Source organism: Pomacea canaliculata, linkage group LG7 (assembly GCF_003073045.1).
Source record: "Pomacea canaliculata isolate SZHN2017 linkage group LG7, ASM307304v1, whole genome shotgun sequence".
NCBI lineage: Eukaryota > Metazoa > Mollusca > Gastropoda > Architaenioglossa > Ampullariidae > Pomacea > Pomacea canaliculata.
The window spans coordinates 13207207-13227834 of NC_037596.1; the positions used below are offsets into that span (position 1 = coordinate 13207207).

General features: G+C 36.3%; 3 protein-coding genes across 4 annotated transcripts in view; 1 reads left to right on the forward strand and 2 right to left on the reverse strand.

The window, feature by feature from the left end:
- The window catches only part of LOC112569665, a 130976-nt gene extending 112267 nt beyond the window's left edge, over positions 1–18709 (reverse strand). Inside the window, exons 1-3 of the mRNA XM_025247536.1 lie at positions 18403–18709; positions 17444–17821; positions 16721–16999 (exon numbers count right to left, since the gene is read on the reverse strand). Coding sequence (XP_025103321.1) covers positions 16721–16999; positions 17444–17821; positions 18403–18430 — 685 coding nt within the window. The 5' untranslated portion in view covers positions 18431–18709. The remainder of the gene's footprint in view (positions 1–16720; positions 17000–17443; positions 17822–18402) is intronic.
- The window catches only part of LOC112569667, a 140872-nt gene that overhangs the window by 98201 nt on the left and 22043 nt on the right, over positions 1–20628 (reverse strand). The gene's annotated exons all lie outside the window — the stretch shown is intronic.
- Positions 795–10424, forward strand: LOC112569675. Its single transcript, XM_025247554.1, has 12 exons — positions 795–932; positions 1597–1668; positions 1918–2046; positions 2517–2690; positions 2938–2982; positions 3953–3994; positions 4210–4341; positions 4584–4611; positions 5678–5830; positions 6313–6477; positions 8102–8258; positions 9208–10424. Exons 2-12 carry the CDS (start codon positions 1662–1664, stop codon positions 9259–9261), a joined length of 1086 nt encoding a protein of 361 aa, XP_025103339.1. The 5' UTR covers positions 795–932; positions 1597–1661; the 3' UTR covers positions 9262–10424.

Genomic DNA, 20628 nt, shown 5'->3' on the forward strand with positions numbered 1-20628 from the left:
ATATGAAATCAAATAAATGTTAGGATGTTTGTAATTTTAGAAGCTGGAAATAACATCTATAGGGGCCGGGGAACATCTGGCCCACGGGGTGTATACGGCCGTAACTGCGGTGTGAAGAGACTGTGTGGGTTTTGTTGGAGACCGGACTACTTACTATGTTAATAATTTTCTACACAACGTATCCAAGGCAGCTATAAAGACCTGAACGGATTTTTTAACTGGGTGTATGGGATTTTTTTCAATATATATATAAATATTATACTTAGGTGTTTACGTGTTATTTAGACGGCCCCTACTACTGTGCAGTGCTTATATAATGTATATAATGTATATAATGTATGTAAAGTGCAAACTGTTTGGGTCCATTGGCTGGAGTCCTCTGTCACGTTTCACTCGCTTCGGCAGCATCCTTGAGCTACATTGAATAAACTGAAATGATGATCACCCTCTTGTAGTTTCATTTGATAACATTTCTTGATATTCTCACTATTACTCAATATCGTCCCAGTATTCTCCTGATGTCGCTGACCTTATTCTCTAGGGTAAACCGTTATCGCCCTTTAATGTTAGAACGCAGCGAATCCCCGCGTTGTTTTTTCTTCTACATCTTTGTTATTATTTTGTGATTTTGTTTTACATCTTTGTTACTCTTTTGTGATCTTGTACAGCTCAGTGAACTCGCCTTTGGCTGACACATTCCCCTTTTACAAATTCCCACTTATTATTATTAATACTACTACCAGTGTATATACCAATGTCCTCGGTATTTTAAACAGGTGGTAAGTCTATTTTAGGGATACATACGTGACACTAACTCTGACAAATAAAGCTTAAGCCTTTCTTCTTAGAACATCGCAGCATTACTAACTCTTGTAACCAGGAAGTAACTTGACTGTGGGAGACAAGTTTCTTATAACTATTGCTGCTAAAAGGTAATGTCATTTCTTTAATTTGTTTTTCCTTTCTAACGATGTTTATTTTCTCGTGTTGATTGATGGCTGTGTACATCGCACAGGATTCGTGTCCATTTGTACAGCAATGCTGTTGCATTGTCTGTCACATCATAGTAGTCTTTCTCTAGCACAGGGGTAGGAAACTTCTGGCCCGCATAATGTAAGGAAATCATAATTAAGTTTAACTTTGGAATAATGAGGTGTTAAGTTCGGCACAACACTGCTTTCACTGTATCAACAGTCCCAGTGGACTAATGTTTTATACATCTATATAAATATATAATTTTCCACATTCACAAATTATCTTAAATCGTAAGAAACACAAAGTACAACTGACGTCTCCACTTGGGGACAGACGTTATACTCTAAACGAGTAAACAGCCATGGTTGGATCCGGCCTTACTATATCCTCGATTTTGTCGTTAGTTTTGAAACATTAAAATATGTAGTCCCAAGTTACCTTTCTCGGTTCTCTGTTAATAAATTGGAAGGCATTGGTCAAGATACGCTAAGACTCAGTTATCGTGCTACGATTCAAGTCAACAAAATTAATATCTTTACTGGAACATTAAAGGATGATACATTTATTTTTGATGCACAGTTGTAATAATCATACAATTAACAAAATGTGATTTATTTTCAGAAACATCAGACGTCAAAAGAATAATCAGTGATTGTAGACTCCCACAGTTATGCTACAGTGTTGCAATGGGAAGTAAGTTGAGAGACTCATTTGAGTGATCATTATGAAAACAACTAGTTACTGTACAATACAATTAACAGTACAAGGCTTTCAAGTAAATAAAATTTCAAAAGAATTTACTGAGTCAATGAAATCGTATCTATCACAGGAGAAAACAAAACATTACTGACAATAGCCAGAGAACTAAAGTAACATATTTTGAGATTTAAATCAACATGATCTTCAGTAAGTATAATTTTAGTGTTTATGTGTATGTTGCAGGCCTTTCTAAGATCGGTTGCATAATAAGGAATCAAAAGGATCCGTATCAGTTCCAGTGCGTATTTTCACATGACCCAAAAGACAGACGAGACTTTTCTGTATACTTCAATCATTTCGACGGAAAGCAAGGTAATTTTAATCACAGTGTTTCTCCTGATTCAATACGTTTATATGTTTTCTTGATCTTTATCTTTGTCTCTGCACTGCTTCGATGATACTAGAAGAATTTAATAGATATCTTCGTAACATCAATGTCTATGATAAATATATAAACAAATACCTTCAGCGGTACTATTCATCTACTATTTTTGTGATATATTACTTCCAGATACTGCATTTTCAATTTGAAAAAAAAAATTTTAACTTTAACATGTCAGTAAAATACAGGCATTTCAAACTTTTCCAAAAAATCAAACATTTAAGTCCCTCATTCAGCGAATCTTACAGCAATGTATACAGACACAGTTTACATTTCCGAAGAAAAAGATCTTTCTAAATGTTAGTGTTCTTAAAATGCTTTTAAAGTTAACTTTAGAGAGGTGAAACAAGTAACTCCGTTTATTAATTATAGATATTTACACTTTCAATATTTTTTGCAGACCTAATGGTTCGTTGTGCACACAACGAAGGATACGAATGCACAGTCAGAAATCAGGCTCTCGGTGTCACAGAAGATTACATCTCGGTGTCTGAAGCATTTTCGGAACAAAACGGAAGTTTCGTTTGTCGGAATGGAGGCCCACCATTGGAAAAATTTCCATGTTTTTACTCAGGTAAAACCTTGTATTCATGTCTTTAAATAAGTATATTTTGAAGATTTCATTAGTAGAAAAAAGATGACTTGGAATATGCTCATGTGGGACTGCACAGAAGATTTCATATAGTCACAAAATGTTTTGTTTTATAGAACATATATATAGGGATAAATGTTCATTAATTTAAATAAATTTCTAGTTGTAAACTGAATGCTTTCTGCAAGTACTAGATATCTTCTCTTGTTTTCTTGAAATTTCTTTTTAGGTAACAGTATCAAGACTAAAGTGAAATATGGCACTACAGAAAATGGTAAGTACCAATTCATGTCGCTTGATTTAAACTCACTCTCACACGTTCCTTTATTAGGGATCTAAAGTGGCTTTCCCATTCACCTTATAATACATAAAGTTTTAATTTAATTCATGAGCCACACACACTTTCAGAGTACAAATCAGTTCAAAAATAACTAGTCCTTCAATGTCGAGTAGTTACACTACTATAAATGTATATTCTAGTATGGGACATTTTTTTCAGACTACTTAATTCAATAGACTTTAACTCATGCTGAGGACGGATTGGATTTTCATCTGTTAGAGATTTTTGAAAGAAAAGTCTATAATTTTTTTTAAAAAAGCCATTGTTTGTTTGTTTGCATGTCTGCTCACGCACGCAGGTGAATACATTTATTCCTGGATTTACGTCATTAAGAAACACAAATATGTGCATTAATAAATCATTATAGAATCAGCAACAACTTGCATGTTTATTACATCTATGCAATTTTAGACAATCACCAAACAATAGTAGCTTTTAACTCCCATACCCATGTGCAGACGTGTCACTTCTGTTTTCACTCAACAGTTGCATTAATTTTAAAGCATCTAAAACACCCCGACCAATATGTTTCTATAAACGATTTGCATAAATTAACATGCATATGTAAGAAGCAGAATCTGTCGTAAATGTAAGAAACTGACCTGAGTTGACACAATGTTTAACTTTACTTTTTTTGTTTCCTTGGAAACTCGTTGACCCCTGGTCAAAATTTGCATGTGAAAAACTATAAACAACTTTAACAACTGCTAAACACCAAAATCAAAATGAATCTTGCTTTTACTTCCCTTACTGCTTCGAATGAATCAATGCAAATGTAAAGCACAGAGAAGACAATGGGTTAAAACTATAACGAATTGCTTTTGTTGCTTCTACTTAAGTGTCGTCACAGTTGATCGAAATTTAAAAGTGTTGCAAATTATAAAGTATTTGATTCTATTTTTAGGATCCGGCACATTTCTTAAGCCTGAAGATTATGGAGCCAAAGGCAAGTAACATAATCTTGTGATTTAAGCTGTCTTCAATATTAGCAACTGGCAACTTAGTGAACTGTGATATTGGCTACATGTAAAAAAAGCTTTTTCCACATCATTTCAGTTTATTTTCTAACCATTTTTCCAACAACTAAGTGATATTTGTTTCTTGCTTTTCATCTTAATTTATGATGCAATAACTTGATTTAAACTGACTTTGTTTAAACAGATAACAATAATGAAGTAATTATTGGAGCTTCTCTTGGAGTTGTGATCATAATTCTGTGCCTAGTTATCTTCTTTCTACTGTACAAGATGTACAGATCTGAAAAACGTCCCACGAGAAACAAATCTGAAAGAGGTAGAACAATATTTTATCACGTTTACTTAAGTTTTTACAGATATTTTAAGAGACGTATGCAAATTTATAATAATCAAAGGACAGAAACAGTCTGTATGGTCAAATAGAGAAAACATCAAGTTAGACTGATCTCTCTTTGCATTTCTCAAGCAAGTTAAAACTTGAGCATCTTTAAAGTTAACAGCTAGAAATGTCTGATGTAGAATCTTTTTAAATGTCATGCTTACATATATCTGTTACAGAAAAACCTTCTTCCATCGATGATAAATCGTAAGTAAAATGTTTTGCATCAAAATTAAATATATCTCTTGACATTATCATTATTGTAAATGAAGTTTTACTAAAATTGCATTGGTATGAGCACAAAGCATTCAACGGCCATTTGTCAATATGCAGCAAACAACCAATGGACAAAAGAAGAGGAAAGGACTTAACAACATGCATATGCACTGCGAGTTTAGTAGACAAGAAACAAAGACAAAAGGTAACAGACAACCGTTCATATACGCTAGAAATGAAGGAGACACTGAAGGTCCTTACCGTGCTGTGTTAAATAGTCTGGGAGCGAAAACAGTAATCCAGAGGTAGTCTCTTGTAAGTAATAAAGAAAAACGATATTTTAATCAATCGCATTCTGATAGAAAATCATCTGACGCATTGTAGAAAGCTCTACTATAACTCAATAGATTCTTCAAAAAAAATTAACGAAGTCTGGCAAAAGGAAGTTTGCATGTGATGCAGAAATTTAAAAATTGAAGAGGATGTAGTTTAAGCGATCGAAGCAGTACACAAGGCTCTCGGCTCTATGTCCAGATAAACCGCCTGGTAGGAATTTCTCTCTAACAATAGGTGTTCTCCAGGACCGCCCCTTGTCTGAGCTACTCAGTTTCTGGAGTTGGATGTCCATTTGCCTGACTCGAGTCGACAGAAATATCTGAAAAATGCAGTAGTAGGTGTCGATGATGTGAAGTGTCATCATTTTCCCTACAGAAAAATATTGACATCTCCAGTCCATCGCTGGCTTGTCGTGTATTTAAAATCCAACAACTTGCACAAGCAGCTGGGGAAATTTTTTCGGAGGAACAGTATGTGATTCTGCATATGGGTTCTGCTCAACGGGTTGCATACCCGGAAATCAGTCGCTGTATTGTAATGAACCATTCAAACAAGATTCCTTTGGTGGAAGATGCAGCAACGAATTCGAGCTTGCACACGCGTCCACACCCTTCAGCCGATGCATTGTATTCAAATAGTGTGAGATCTGCTTACAGATGTGTACAATTACTTATGTGTACAAATCTATCATCTCTCAAAATTCCATTGACTTTTTTTTCAGATTGGTAGCCACCAGTGCACCTCTCCTTGGGACACATCAGAATGAAGAGAGCTTTGGTGGAGACACCATTGTACCTCTCTTTGAGACAAATCAGAATGAAGAGAGTCGTGACGGAGACACCGCTAAAACACAAAACTACTACCAAATCAACAAGTAAGCACATATTAGTATAAACCTGGTATATATTATATACACGTCAAAGTGTTCGAAGAATAATCCTGTAAAATCACAATATCGCTAGCTCCCTTTTGCCCGCTCACTCTCTCTTTCTCTCCCTCCATCTTTTTAGCCATCTTCCACTGCATGTCAGAGTGTAAGAATGAATTCACTGTGAGCTCAGTTTTAACGTACTGGATATTCATCTAGCAATGGATGGATGGTGATGTAATAAATTTCAATATTGTATGTTTCTTGTTTGCTGTTTCTTGATGTTATTATTTTACTTTTTACAGCTCTATTGCATTCCTCTAAGAAGTACAGCAGATTCTAAATGTTTGTCACATTAAGTAATTGCACTAATACACGTCCACACCTTTCAGCCGATACTTTTTACTAAAATACTGTGATATCTGTTTAATCTCAAATATATGAACATATCCATCATATCTCAAAAAGATACTGACATTGTGTTTCAGAGACTACAGTTATTGGTTACAGCTGGTCACTGCATTCCTTCATGTGAACGACAATGAGGCCATTAACGAGCTATTAAACAACCTTACTAGGGACCAAGCGGAACCAGATGGCATTAACGAGGAAATAAACCGCCTTACTAGTGGCCACTCGGAACCAAATGATTCGTAAGGGTATATCTTTTATAAAACTTAGAAGAATTTTGAATAGGTCTTGTTTAGTTAGTTTATTCCTTAATACCCCTCGAGGAGCATTGGGCAGGAGCAACACCTCGCCAGCGGACCCGGTATAGGGCAACCCTCCCAGTTTGGGCCCATGTGGTTCAGAGTCCCCCGCACTCTACTGTTCTTTTCCAAGTCTGCTTTGGTCTCCCAACTCTACTCTTCCCCTAAGGATTCCAGTCAAGTGCGTGCCTGGCAATGGTATCAGCTGGTTTGTACAGGCTGTCTTATCCAGCCCCATTTGGACTTCTGTGATGTCTTGGCTAGTAGCATTCTGGTTGGTTCTTTTCCACAGGCAGCTGGTGGAGATCTTTTCAGCTCATCTTATTCCCAGAATATGGTGTAGGCATCGTTTGGTAAAGGTCTGGAGCTTGTTGTTGATGGTGTTTGTAAAGGTTTTAGAACCATACAGTAGGACTGCCTTTACATTGGTGTTGAAAATGAGGGTCTTACTGCTGAAGGAAAACACTCGGGAGTTCCAGATGGGCAACAGGCTGTTGAAAGCATGCCTGGCCTTGTTGATGCCGCTTTTGATGCCATCGTCCGGTCCACCGTCCTCGTTGACAATGCTCCCCAGATACGGGAAGTGGTCTGTTTCCAGAATGTTCTCTCCTTGAAGGATTGGGAGTTCCTGCTGGTTGTTGATTGCACAGGTCTAAGTGCTAAAAAAATCTCAGCAAAAGCATAATATCGTGATACTGTAGACCACACTACCCTCATTCGTACACTCAATAATCTCTGCGACATTTCAGGCTTCCCACTCGACTGCTTTCAGTCATCTCTCTCAGATAAGACTCACTCAGTTATAGTGGATGACTGCGGTGTCTCCACCAGTCTCTATTCACTCAGGGGTTCCTCAAGGTTCTGTACTTCGTCCCTTCGTTTTATCATCTATACCAAGCTACTAGCTGCTCTTATTTAAACTCACTCAATATTCGATCAATCTTTCGCAGGTTACACTCTGTTTCATACCAGCTACTCTGAATCTCAAGGACACACTGCCATCCAGAGCATCTAAGATTGCATTTCAGATGTTAGACTATGGATGACACACAATAAGTTGAAACTGAATGAAGATAAAACAGAAGCTCTCCCTGTCTCCGTTTTGGTCACCGATGCCGAAGTTCCTTCAGTAACTACAGCATGTAACTTAAATGGTTACATGATGTCTGCTGACATGTCTCTTGATAAGAATGCTTCTACTATCTGTCATTCTGCAGTTTATGAACTCCTGAATATCAGCTCCATTCGCTATACTCTGTCCATCCTACACATCAAAATTCTCATCTGCTCATTTGTTTTGTCTAAAGTAGACTACTACAACTCTCTTTTTGCTGGCTGTTCACAATAACTAATTCACAAGCATGATATTGCAAAAGGGAGGCTGTGAAAAAAGACTAGCATTATGGGAAAGGTTGTTAGGAGTAATGTTCACGGAAGAGGTGTGTTTTCAGTGCACGTTTAAAGGATTCAATAATGGGTAGGTGGGGAATATGGAAAGGGAGAGAGTTCCATTGTTTGTCTGCACAATAAATAAGCATCGTGTGGCCATATGTTGTTTTGGTGACAGGAAGAGCATGACAACGAGCATCATGCGAGTACTGAAGTTGTCTAACTGGGATGTAAGGGAACAGCACATCATAGAAATAAGCAGGTCAGATGCCAGCAAAGAAATCGAAACACAGCCTGGACATTTTTTACTGGATGTCAGAACGGATGGGAAAATAGTAAGTACGATGTAATCAAGACAAGTTTGCTTGTATCATTACAGTTCACCTTTCCGCTGATTGCGAACTATAAATCAAGATCGCACTGGCTAGGCGACAAAACTGTTAGTGTCAACATATAATCGCTAGACACTTTTCTTGTGAAAGACGACAGTAACAAAACTGTAAAAACTACTTCAGCATTGCTCAGCAATATTGTGTCCAAATGAAGCGCATATGTCTTTCAGTATAATCAATTTGTGGGTTTTTTCAGAGATGAGTACAATTATTTTAGCCTTTGTGAAGCAGCCCGCAGGTGATTTTGATGCGACTGTCAGCAATATTGAACCCAACATTTTGATTACCGTAAATTTCGGACTAAAAGCCGCGACCGTATTTCTCCCCTTTATACCCTGAGTCTTACAGAGCTATGCGGCTTGTTTGAGGATTTATGAGTTTATTATTTTTAACGATGTATCAGTATTAACTGGTCACATTTTAAAATCAAATCCGCATACAACTGAAGCATTCAGATCAGTTGCTAAAGCTCACACACCCTCATCATGCCGAAAACGAGACGAAATTCCTACGACGCAGCTTTCAAGTTGTATATATATATACTGTTTATTGGTGAAAAAAGTAGAGATTTCAAAACAAATTGTTGGTGCAGCTTAAATACACGTGCGCTCAATAGACCAAAATTTAGTTCTATACCTTTTGTGTAATGAAAGTGATGTAAGAAATCTATATTAATACAGTTATTGTGTAGTGATCAATCATCTCTCAGCAGTAAGACTGGTTAGCTACAACAAATTACTTTTATTCTGACTCCTCTCAGCACAGGATGTTCTTCTGAAATGGGTGTTCAATTTTCTCTACGTACTTCACTTCTTGTTCATTTTTATTATTCCTGATCCTGAGCATCTCATGAACTGTGTCTTTCTTTTTTAAACTGGTGTTCTATTTACAGAGGCTACAAGTTTGTTCGAAGACCATGCGGACACCAACCAGAGTTGATGAATGAGACAAACAACAATCATTTCGAGCTGATTTCATTGGAACTATTTTACCAGACAGTGATGGATTTTCGCGTAAAGGGTTTCAAAGGAAAAGCCTTGTGCGTGTTGTTTACTAGTCCAGGTGGAGTATTGTACTTAAAATTATTGACCAAGTATTTCTTTTGTATCCATGTGTGTCCAAGCTAGTGTGTTTATGAATGTCTTGAAGTGTACATACTGTGAGGAGGTTTTAGCAAGTATCTTTAAGAATAATTTAGCTATTAACCTGGCAAATGTTTGTACTATTCTTGGCATACAGGCAAAAGCTTGAGAAAGAGTAATTACAATCTTATCAGTAAATCTTATCTTAGCAGACACTCAGTCAAAAACATATATACCTACCTGAAATACTTCATGCAAAAACTAAAAAATGGAAGTTAGAAAGATGCTTAAGGATTTTTAACACACTGCAGTTAAACTCCCACATTCCTGAATTTGTCAAATAATTATGGATTGCATTGTGTAATTTTGTCGCCGGAAAATTGCGAAAAGAAACTGTTATGGTGAAATACGAAACTCACAACGGGTTAACTTCATCATTATTATTATAGTCTGTAAATAGATGTTACATGTTGCATGTCTCTATGTACCTGTTCTTATAATTCGATGTGTTTATATTTTTGTCAAGAGCCAAGTCAAGAGATACCTTTCCGTGTTGGGATAAATCTCTATAATTATAAATAAACTTTACTATCATTAATGTACGTGTAGTCTATTTTGTATTTTTGCACATTTATAGCCTTTTCATTTTGCTTATATTCATAAACCTTTTAGAGACATTTATTTTTCACCGAGTGATGTTACTTTGCCTTAACACCTTGAGGAAACTAATTCCCTGTATTTCTTTGGATATTTTTTGAAGCTAAATTTGATTTTAGAGTTCATTGTTTGACCTGTCATGATTCTAGTGATGTACTTGACTGTGTTTGTCGATTGTGACATTTTGTTTTAGTTCAACAAAGGGATGAGATGTGGCGCTATAAAACATTTGTGGCCTTACTGACAACGGGATGACATCTCCGTTTCTTTTTTCTTTAATTGAATTGTGTTACCCTTTGTGTATGTAGTTTGATCTGTTCTTCATCTATTAAAATAAGCTGTTTTTAATTAAAACCATGTCCTGTTGTAATATCTTTCTTCATCTGACTTTTCTTTTGTACACGTGTAGGATAATGACTAAAGGGAGGCAATGAAAAAAACACTATACAAAGGCAAAAATTATATGTACCCCCCACGATGGCCTTGCTCTTGGTTTTAAAAACAGTGTTGGCATGATGTGCAATCAGCTACATTTTTCAGGCTAAGAAAAAGAATTGCCGAACCAAAGTATAACACTTTAAGATATATTTATAAAGTACATGAAATGAATTTACTTGAAACAATCTAACAGCCTTCTCCTTAATACATAATATTTATGTACATATTGCAAATAGTAGCTCCTGTATAAGCATTCACATAGGCATTTAGGAGGTTCTTATGCAAAAGGAAACCAAATCAAAGTTTTCTTTTGTGAAAGGTTTCTTCCTTAATCCAGTGCATTATAGATAAATGTAGTTATGCTGGTGGTTTCTGGTATACAGTTTTCTCTTTGCGTTCTTTTTAGTGTGAATTTTAGGGAAATTCACAAGATTACAAAACCTTTAAGGTTGTGCACTTTGTGCTGAGCTTTCCCGACTTACAGCATTGTTGGAACATCTTAATACTTTCCACGTGTTTGTACTAGGTCTTTTCTATGAAGATCTTTTGGACGCCTAATGTTCAGAGTCAAACCAGGTCTTTCTTCTAGAATTTGTTCCATATTGTATATTCCTTTTCCTATAGGTACGAGCTAAATTCGACATCTCATTCAAATCAAGTTATCCTTTTTAAGAGAGCATAACCTTAAATTAAATTTAACAAACTTGACATAGTTCGAGTTAGCCTCTGGCTCTAACTAACCTGAAGCTAAAAGGGAAGCGACTCTCAAACACCTTAAAGCAGGGGTGGGCAATTAATTTTCCCAAGGGGCCGGATGAGAAACTGGAATGGTTCTAGAGGGCCGGATGAGAAACTGGGATGGTTCTAGAGGGCCGGACTAATATAGTTAACTCAGTTTTATCCAATACTGTATATATAGTATATATATTGGTGGGCGGCCAGCGGGCGGGCCGGTCAGAGACAGGAGGCGGGCCGGATCCGGCCCGCGGGCCGGCGTTTGCCCAGGTCTGCCTTAAAGTATTAAATCAGAGCAAATTTGCGAGGCTTGTTTAAGCCAAGTGTACGCTAGTGTGTATACATTTTTTTTTGCGTGTGGGATTTCTGTGTATTTTTCGTTGTCTCTGTGTGTGAGTGGCAACGATAAAACTAGAACAAGTAAATACGTGTCCCTCGATAACAACGACGATGATTTTAATTACATTCAAATCATTAATGCAAAAAAAGAATAGAAAAAATATACCTCTCAACAGACAGGATTGACCCGGACTGATTGTTTAAAAATCTCGTCCAAAGTAAAAGCATGTTATCAAGTTTACCAGGCAAGGTGATGCTAGCGCACTCATCTGTCTGTCACTCTCATTTTTTGTTTATTCATACACCGAGCCCAGGTGTGCATCTTCATATACTATAGTCGACTATTCCACATTAAAGTCTTTATTTATATTTCCTTTTTTTTTACTTTTCTACCAGCCAGATACTTATTTTATCGTTTCCTTCTCTTTTCTTCTCAAAGGAAACGTCCTGTCCATCTGTAATCTGGTTCCCAGTCACTTAATCCCCAGACACTTCATCCCCAGACACTTCATCCCCAACGCTTCATCCTTAAAATGAAATTTTAACTATAAAAATTATGAAGCCGGCGAAAAATTTAACTGAAATTCAAATAATTATCTTCATATAAACATCACAATAAGTTTTACAATGAAAATAAATATTGAAATACATTAATAATATTTAAATCATGCTATTAACTTCAACGTCATTTGAACATCTACAACATTAGTTAAAGTATTTTAATGGTAAAACTTATTGTGATGTTTATATCAAGATAATTATTTGAATTTCAGTTAAAGTTTTCGCTGGCTTCATAATTTTTATAGTTAAAATTTCATTTTAAGGATGAAGCGTTGGGGATGAAGTGTCTGGGGATTAAGTGTCTGGACACCCTGTAATCTGTAGTCTCCCCTTTGCTCTCCGAAGAAAAAGTGTTGGACTGGATAACTGCAGCATGACCTGATCAACAAAACATGTGCATATGATGTTTTTCTCTAATCTTGTGTTATTTGTCATCATTAAGTAGCATGGTGATTTCGTGGCAACAAAGAAATTTTTAAAATGTAATAAAACTAATTTCCTGGAATGGTGGAGCAATGGAATCCATCAGTTATGCAGACCATTTATTTCCCTGTGTTATTTTTTGTTCCTCGCGCTGTAAGTTCTAATAATCACTGCAAAACTAAAACACTTTACTTTAAGTTCTTTATACTTCTGCTTGCTTACTTGAATGTTTCTGGGAAGAGCTGTCCATTATGTCTCATTCTTGATTTCATCAGCCATCACTTGGTAAATGTTTCGAAAACTTTACAGCTTGAGTTGCAGTTTCAACTTTCTGTCGTCCCAAAAGTGCACCTCATGAACTGCATTCACTCATTAAACCATACATTAACAAGATACAATTAAATTGAGCTCACAGACAAGACAATTGAAAAAGAGACTGGCAGATGGGCGTATGGGACCCGAAACTGTAATATCCCAGCATCTAAAAGAACGGATTATTTTTATCTATCTCTCTTCCCCAACTCATGGAACTCAAAATCTGAGCAATATGAAAACTAACTCTTCCCTGTAGTATGGACCTAAAGAAAGGCTTATCTATGACAATTCGTACATGGCTGAAAACAGACTTCATTTTATTAAAGGCACATAAGCATGTTGCTATACTCTCTTACCTAAACACTGAGTTTATTATTCTTACCTTCTTACTGTTTAGCCTGACTCTCATCTTGGGCAGCTGTTGCTCACCTAAAGGCTACGATGTGTGATACAAAATACTCACTTCTCTTTCTGAGTGTGAGCGAGTGCAGTGTACGTATCTTTTGTACTTAAATTTTTTAATGTACACAAAATCATCTAGCCTGTTGCATATTTTTTCTTCAGTTCTCTCAAACATTTATATTTACCCTTACCTTAATTTTGTTGTTTCTTTTTCTTCCTTATCTCCATCTAGCGGTAAGATTGAGAGATTTCAATAAGATTTCTTGACGTCAATCAGTAGTAACAAATATGCCCAGCAAGTGAGACGTATCGATGACAGTTATAAGACAAAAAAGCGTATGTGAAATCACGTTACGTAATAAACGGCACGATGTGTACACGAGATAAACGGACAAACATCCTTTTGAAGCCAAGGATTGAACATGAACGGATAGTAATTGTTCGGTCATTCTATTTGATTTTCTTCTTATATCTATCACCTTCTGTGCTTCTAAATCCCGTCCATTAATGTTTTCTTCGAGGGTACATTGTTCTTATCGAATAATACTCGACAACCATAACAAAAATGTCCTGCACGTGGGTGATGTTAAAAATGACGTCACCCGACCAACGTCGTCTGCTCGCTGCAGTCTGTCGCAGTCGTCTGCGCCACACCCGACACTAATATAAACCAATGCAAAAAAAAACAAACTGAAAGATATCCCTGTCACTTGGTTCATTAAAGTCAGTTCATTAACGGCGCACAGCGTCACGCTTAACTCCTTACTCTAAGCATCCATCTGACGCGAGCCGACCCTTGCTCCCCTCTGTTGAAATAGAATCGACCGACCGATGACGTTATCCGTTACCCACAGAAAGCTGCGGCTCTTCCAGCATATATACATACTTCACTGGTAAGCATATATTTTATATGACACATCTCAAACTAAGATCGAGGGATCTGGATTTACACTGTTTTCTTCTTGTTCGCAGTGTATTTCAACTGGGTAGGGTCATCATCATCATTATCATCATTATTATCATCATCATCATCATTATTATTTTAGTTTTTTCTTTGTGTTTAATTTTTGCCAAGACCTTTGAGTAGCCTTTGATGGTTAAGTAAGTTAACATTTAAAATATTTTCTAGTACTAGTATACTCTGCAATAAATAGATACTTTTACTTTTGTTAAACAATTAGCATTGGACAATCTCTCTAATAAGCTCAGCTTTCCCTAAGTCTGAGTAAATACACCCTTTCTGTTCTCGAGAGATATGCATTCAAAACTGCGCCATGCACTGAAAATGATAAAAATCGCGAGATGATGTTTGTAAACATACACACTTAGTTAACATATTATCCTGTCTCAGTCATTGGCTAAGACTCTCGAAACAAAAGGCTGTCTATGGTAATAATGACATCTGGATTGTTGACCAAACTGTTTTGAACAAATGTACATATATACTTTATCGTTGTACCACCATTTATTTATTTATTTTATTATTTTTATTTATTTATTTATTTTTTGCTTCTTCTTAATCAGTTCTATCAATTACTTGTGTTTGTACACTTGTTCAACAGTTCTTTTTTCGTTTATTATTTTTCTTGTAAAAGTCTTTCATGCTTACTTGGACTGTCCATGACATTAAATGTTGTGCTGGAAGAACCTTCTTCATTGCTGAGAGTCAATGTCCAGTTGCCATGGAAGATGCTGATTTCCTTTTCGAGCCTAACCCATAGGATGAGGTCAGGTGGTCTGCCATTAAGCACACAGTTCGCCTCCGTTGTGGTGTTATCTTTTAAAGACATTGGTGTCAAAATGCATCCAAGGATTGCTGTCATGTAAGCTTTGACACGGAACATTGCCATACCTAGAGCAGGATTGATGATGTTTGTAAATTTATCAGCAAACTGCGGAGGGCCTGCAAAATAGAAAAATTAGTTTAACAGAAGTCAGATAAGTCTATTTACTAATATAAAATACAATTTTTAGTATTAATAAGAATCAAACAGTATTTAAGCTTCACATTAGGCAGCATTCAACATTGGTTAGAATTTATAAGGTATGATAATTTTGTGTCTGTAAAAGTTCAAACACACCTATCAAATATATACATCTATTACAGACTTTGATTTATTTTTAAAAGCTATCAGAGATTATTAGAAACTATTTTTATTTCATCCCGATTCGGCTAGGATTGTTTCGCTTCGAATCTTGCAAGTTGTGAACCTCATTAGAATAGATAGAGAGCTTAGTGAAATTAGAACGTGTATCTTCTAAAAAGACTTATTCTGGTATTTATGTTTTGTTTAGTAGGACTTTTTCTTGCTCAAATCAGAGGTGCGTTTTCAGGGCATATATAAAGGATTCAATAGAAGGTAGGGAGCGGATATGGACAGAGAAAAGGTCAGTTTTGCTGCACAATAGCTAAAAAATCTGTGACAATGTGTTGCTGCTCTGGTGTCAGGAATAGTAAGGAGACGGTTATCAGACGAAGAACGGAGTTGTCTAGCTGGGACGTAGGAGAAATTCAGAGAAATAATCAGGGCAAGAGCCAGCAAAGAAATTCAAACCCAGCACGGACAGTTTGTACTGGATGCCACAACGGATGGGAAGCCAGTGTAGACAACGAAGGAGAGGGTGGTGTGGTTCTGTTTCCTGGCTCTAAGCATCAGACCTGCAGCGAATGCAGCTGACAGGTCCAGTAGGACTAAGGTAGAAACATCCCCACTGTCAATGGCAGATAATATGTCAGTGGTCACCTTTAATTAGAGTAGTTTCGGAGCTGTGAAAAATGTCCACATGCCAACTGAGCTTGGGTGATAAGATAGGTCTCTTGTAACCAGGCCCACAGTTGAGTCAAAACTACTTTCTCTGTGATCTTAGAGAGAAAAGACAAATTGGAAAGTGCTCGATACTTCTTCAGCAAATTAGTTGACGTCATGCATGGACGTCTGAAGTAGTGAGCTCAACAGAGCATTTTTAAACAAAGATGAAAATACACTCGTTGACAAAATAACATTTACAATATTTGTGATGACAGGAAGTAAAATATCTAAGCAATCAAGAGGAAGGCTTGTGGACATTGGGTCTAGATGGCAAGTTTCTGGCTTAGCTTTTAGAATAATCGCCTTAACATCGGCCTCGACGACTGGTCGAAACTAAGTCAGAAAGATGCTCGTGAGAATATCACAACAGATGTTGTCAGGCGTCAACATCAAGTCTAAGGATTGTTAAATTTTTGCTTGTTTGTTTTGTTTATTTGTTTGTTTGTTTTTTTTTGGGGGGGGGTCTCTCTAATTTTTTTTCTCCTAATATCAAATATTCACTTTTTTGTCCTTTTATAGATCTTTATAAAAACCTGTAGATAAATTGGATTCCATATTCTTTGATAATCTCATTGTTAATGAATAAGAAGCAAGTTTTCATTATTATTCAGTCCAAACAAAACAATTATGTCAGTATACTTACACCTGACGAGGAATGTCACGGATCTGTTTTGCAGGGTCCCGTTGCCTTCACATCTGACTACCGGCCAGTCATCTTCACACTGGGCAGTAAGAGAGTAGCTCAAGAACCCTTCTTGTGAAGATTTCAGTTCAGTTCCATGTTTATCCAGCAGATGGAAGAAGGATGGAGGATTCCCCTGCTTGAAAAAGCAGGAAACATTCACCTCCTTACCTTTGTCAGCGAGATAATAATTATGAGCCTCTTGTCCTTCCACAGTCAGACTGGTGACGTTGGGTGGATCTGCACACAAACACGCACATTCCATCGCGCACGCATGCACGCACACATATTTGTACCCACATTTTAGACCCTAATGAAAGTAAGGAGAAACGATACAGAAAAAACAATATAATAATATCAATGTGACTCTTTTTCACTTTATGAATACTCAGTATTAGCAAACTCTACCAATTGCCATGTGTGTTTGTAGATAGCAAGAGTCGTAAGAGGAATTAAGTAAATAGAGAAAATGTCTACTATGGTGATAATCCCCAAAAGAATCCGCAAGTTAAATTACATGTCTGAAGTTTTCTACAATCAAAATTTAATGTAAATATAGTAATTACTATTATGTTAATTTGTTTACTTGCTTCTGTAGAGGGCACATATCAGAAAACAATAAATATCATTGAGGTATTAAATTGTTATATGACTGACATAGTCAAGATAATTATTCTCACTTACATAGCACCTCAACACGTATTATCCGTGTTATTTGAGGTATGTGTTCTACCTCGGGGGAAAGCTTCATGACAGTGAGTGACCTCATGGCGACCTGAGAAACGTGAATATCTAAAGTGACCACAGAGCTACTTGGATTTCGTTGTTCCCCAAAACAAATCACACCTGTCTTTTTACCAAAGACCTTCCCAAATCTACTGCTACTGTTCTTTCTCCAATCAAAGGTGCAGCTTAGACGTTTACTATTATCTTCACAAGTCTCATAGATGTAAGTAAACGAGTCTGACAAGACAAAGCTTTCTGTAAGGTTGATAGTGTAGCTGATATTTATAAATCCATTTTCTTGTTGACGCATGGTTTCACTAAAACTAGATTCTCCACCTGAAACAAAATGTGAAAAAAAAATCAAAGAGTATATACGGAGAACGTATTAACCAGAAATCCACAGCAATTAAAATATTTAATTAATTTTTTTTATTACTTAAAATCTTACAAAATAGGAAAGAGTATCGTGAAAGGTTTGAACAGTGACAAAATTTATTTTTACATAACATGTTCAACGATAATAGAATGTCCTTTTAATCTTTACATTTAGTTCAGAACACTTACTTTAGAATAAACATTCTAATCAGGGCCTAGCTTTTTAATATCTGCAGCTTTTATTTCTAAATTCTTACAATCTTTAACTCTTTATTAGTCTAAATTTAAAAAACAATTTTAAAACACTATAAAAATTTTAAAACCCTTACAAGTCAAAAGAAGCTCTCCTGTTGTCAGTGTAAAAAGTATCAATAGAACACAGCAAACTTTAATTAAGATGTTCATGATCGGGTATAGCTGATGTACACTTCTGTAAGTGGTATTGACACAGAAACACCTTATATAGAAATGCAAGTTGTTTGTCCCGAAGCAGCTTAAGTTTCAATTTCCTTCTAAGTATTAATATATATTAATAATATCACCTTTGTTGAAAACTAGTCCACACTCCATCTGCACCAATTAACAGCTTTCATAGCAATCCTCGTGTGCTTTGACTATCTACAGTATTATTTTCTTTTCGATCAGTAGAAGTGTTCCTTTATTTAGCTTTATTCTTAGTGTCCCAAAATGAGTACATAGGCAGTCCTGAGAATTTGTAGGATAATGATGAAGTGCTTGACAGCATGAACGGTACAGAGACATATTACAGTAAATGTTAGGATGAAAGTTATGGTACACTCTCAGTATTCACAGATTTAGAGTTCAGATAATGCCGTGTAAAAAAGGAGAGAGATTTTCTATTTATACAGGATAATACATGCTTTATACCAGTCCTTAACGGTTAATGGGCTGGTACTGAAATGATAAAGCACTATATGAATGAATAGATGGCAATGATAATGACTAACTTTATAAATCCCAATGGGCAAATGTACTCCGGAGATAGGCTCAGTTGCAAAAATAGACAGAAAAAGTGCTTCTTATAAGATAAAGATAAGGACAAGATAAGTATAAGATTGTGATTTATTTAAAAAAATCAAAACCTGTAATAAATAGATTGATGGATGGAATGGAAGAAAAGATGGAAGGATGTGACACATTTTTTCGAGTCCTTAGATAGCACTGAATTTTAGAGAGAAGAAATTAAGAAACAACAATAATTTTAACTTGTTAAGCCTTATGAATCTTTCAATTAAATGCAGATGTCTTCCGGTTTAACCTCCGTCACATGGGACACTGAAAGGCCTTTCTCTATAAAAGGAGATATTTCCCTGTGTCGCATATAAAATTTTATAGGAGAGTAATCCTAGAGAGGTGGACATTACATCTTCTGTCAAATGATCGCTGCCGATCTCTGAAACAGGAAATGCTGTCTTACTAAGAGCACCTTAAGTACAATGCTCTGTCTTTCGAATTCCTGTTAAGGTTCTTTCCTTCTACTTTGTTTGTCTGCATATTTCTTCTTCTAGAAAAAAAACACTAATGAAAATTAAATGTAAGACCAGGTGTCACGTGTGCTCTTACCTGTCATTAAACACATTCTGTGAAGTTTTTGACCTTTAATTTTTTTTAGTATTGTGTCTTAGCGAAGACGAATAAGCTGCTTCATTGTCAAGAAGATTCATCATTATCTTTATATTATCATTTAAAAAATAATTAAACTTACCTTGTTTTGCAAATTAATATTAGATGACCCTTTATAATGTAGCCTCTGTCACAGACTCTAGTAGGAAGTAAGAAGCACCGATCTTCTTCCTGCCGTTCTTGACTACAATTTCATCCTTGTTATCAACACTTAGAAGTAATGCCTGTGTTTGTTGATTCTCACTGAGAAGGTTCACTCAGTTTAAATAATTGGATTGAAGTCAACTCGTGATTTAAACTTGTACCTTTCCTTCAGTTTTATTAAGTAGACAACACTAGTCCTTTATCCTGCTCTGATGACTAATTAAATGGAAAATGTATCATAGTCTGCCTCTTGCGCCAGTCTGAATTTTTGGACATGATTTTTTTAAAATATATATATATCCTGTATTCATTTCAAAACAAGTGTCTGGATATGTTGCTGGATGGAGAAATCAATCAAACAACATTATCTCCGTAAAAGCGGCTTACATCATAGTCGAATCAATCTACAATTACTACCTAGACACATCTAAGCTATTAAAAAGTTACCATCTTCTGTATGTATTACGAAGCATATTTAATTATTTTAGCAAAGCTATCATCATCACCACCACTACCCCCAACAAAACATCAACAAAAGTTAATTTATCGAATCTTAAAACTCTGATTTAGCTAAAGAAACAGTCACATCATGTTCAGGCCATGCCAGGTGTCCGAGACAAGATATAAACAATCTAGTTTATACACGACCCTGCAACATCCTCTAGATCAGGGATGCACAACCTACGGCCCGCGGGCCATATCCGGCCCGCGACGAGGTGCCATCCGGCCCGCGAAACTTCTCCCCACAGTGCAGGAAATCGGAATGTTAGTAATAAAAGAAGACCTTAAAAAAACGAAAAAAAAGGAAGAAGAAGTATTTATCCCCACGTAGGGGCGTCTCTCAATCTTTTTTTCGATGGACGAACATTTCGATTCAGTGCTCTGACTTGGTGTCTCTACGATGAGGCCGGACATTCAGAAGTTGGTTTCGGGAAAACAACTTCAAATATCCCACTAATTACCACATAATTAATGGTGAG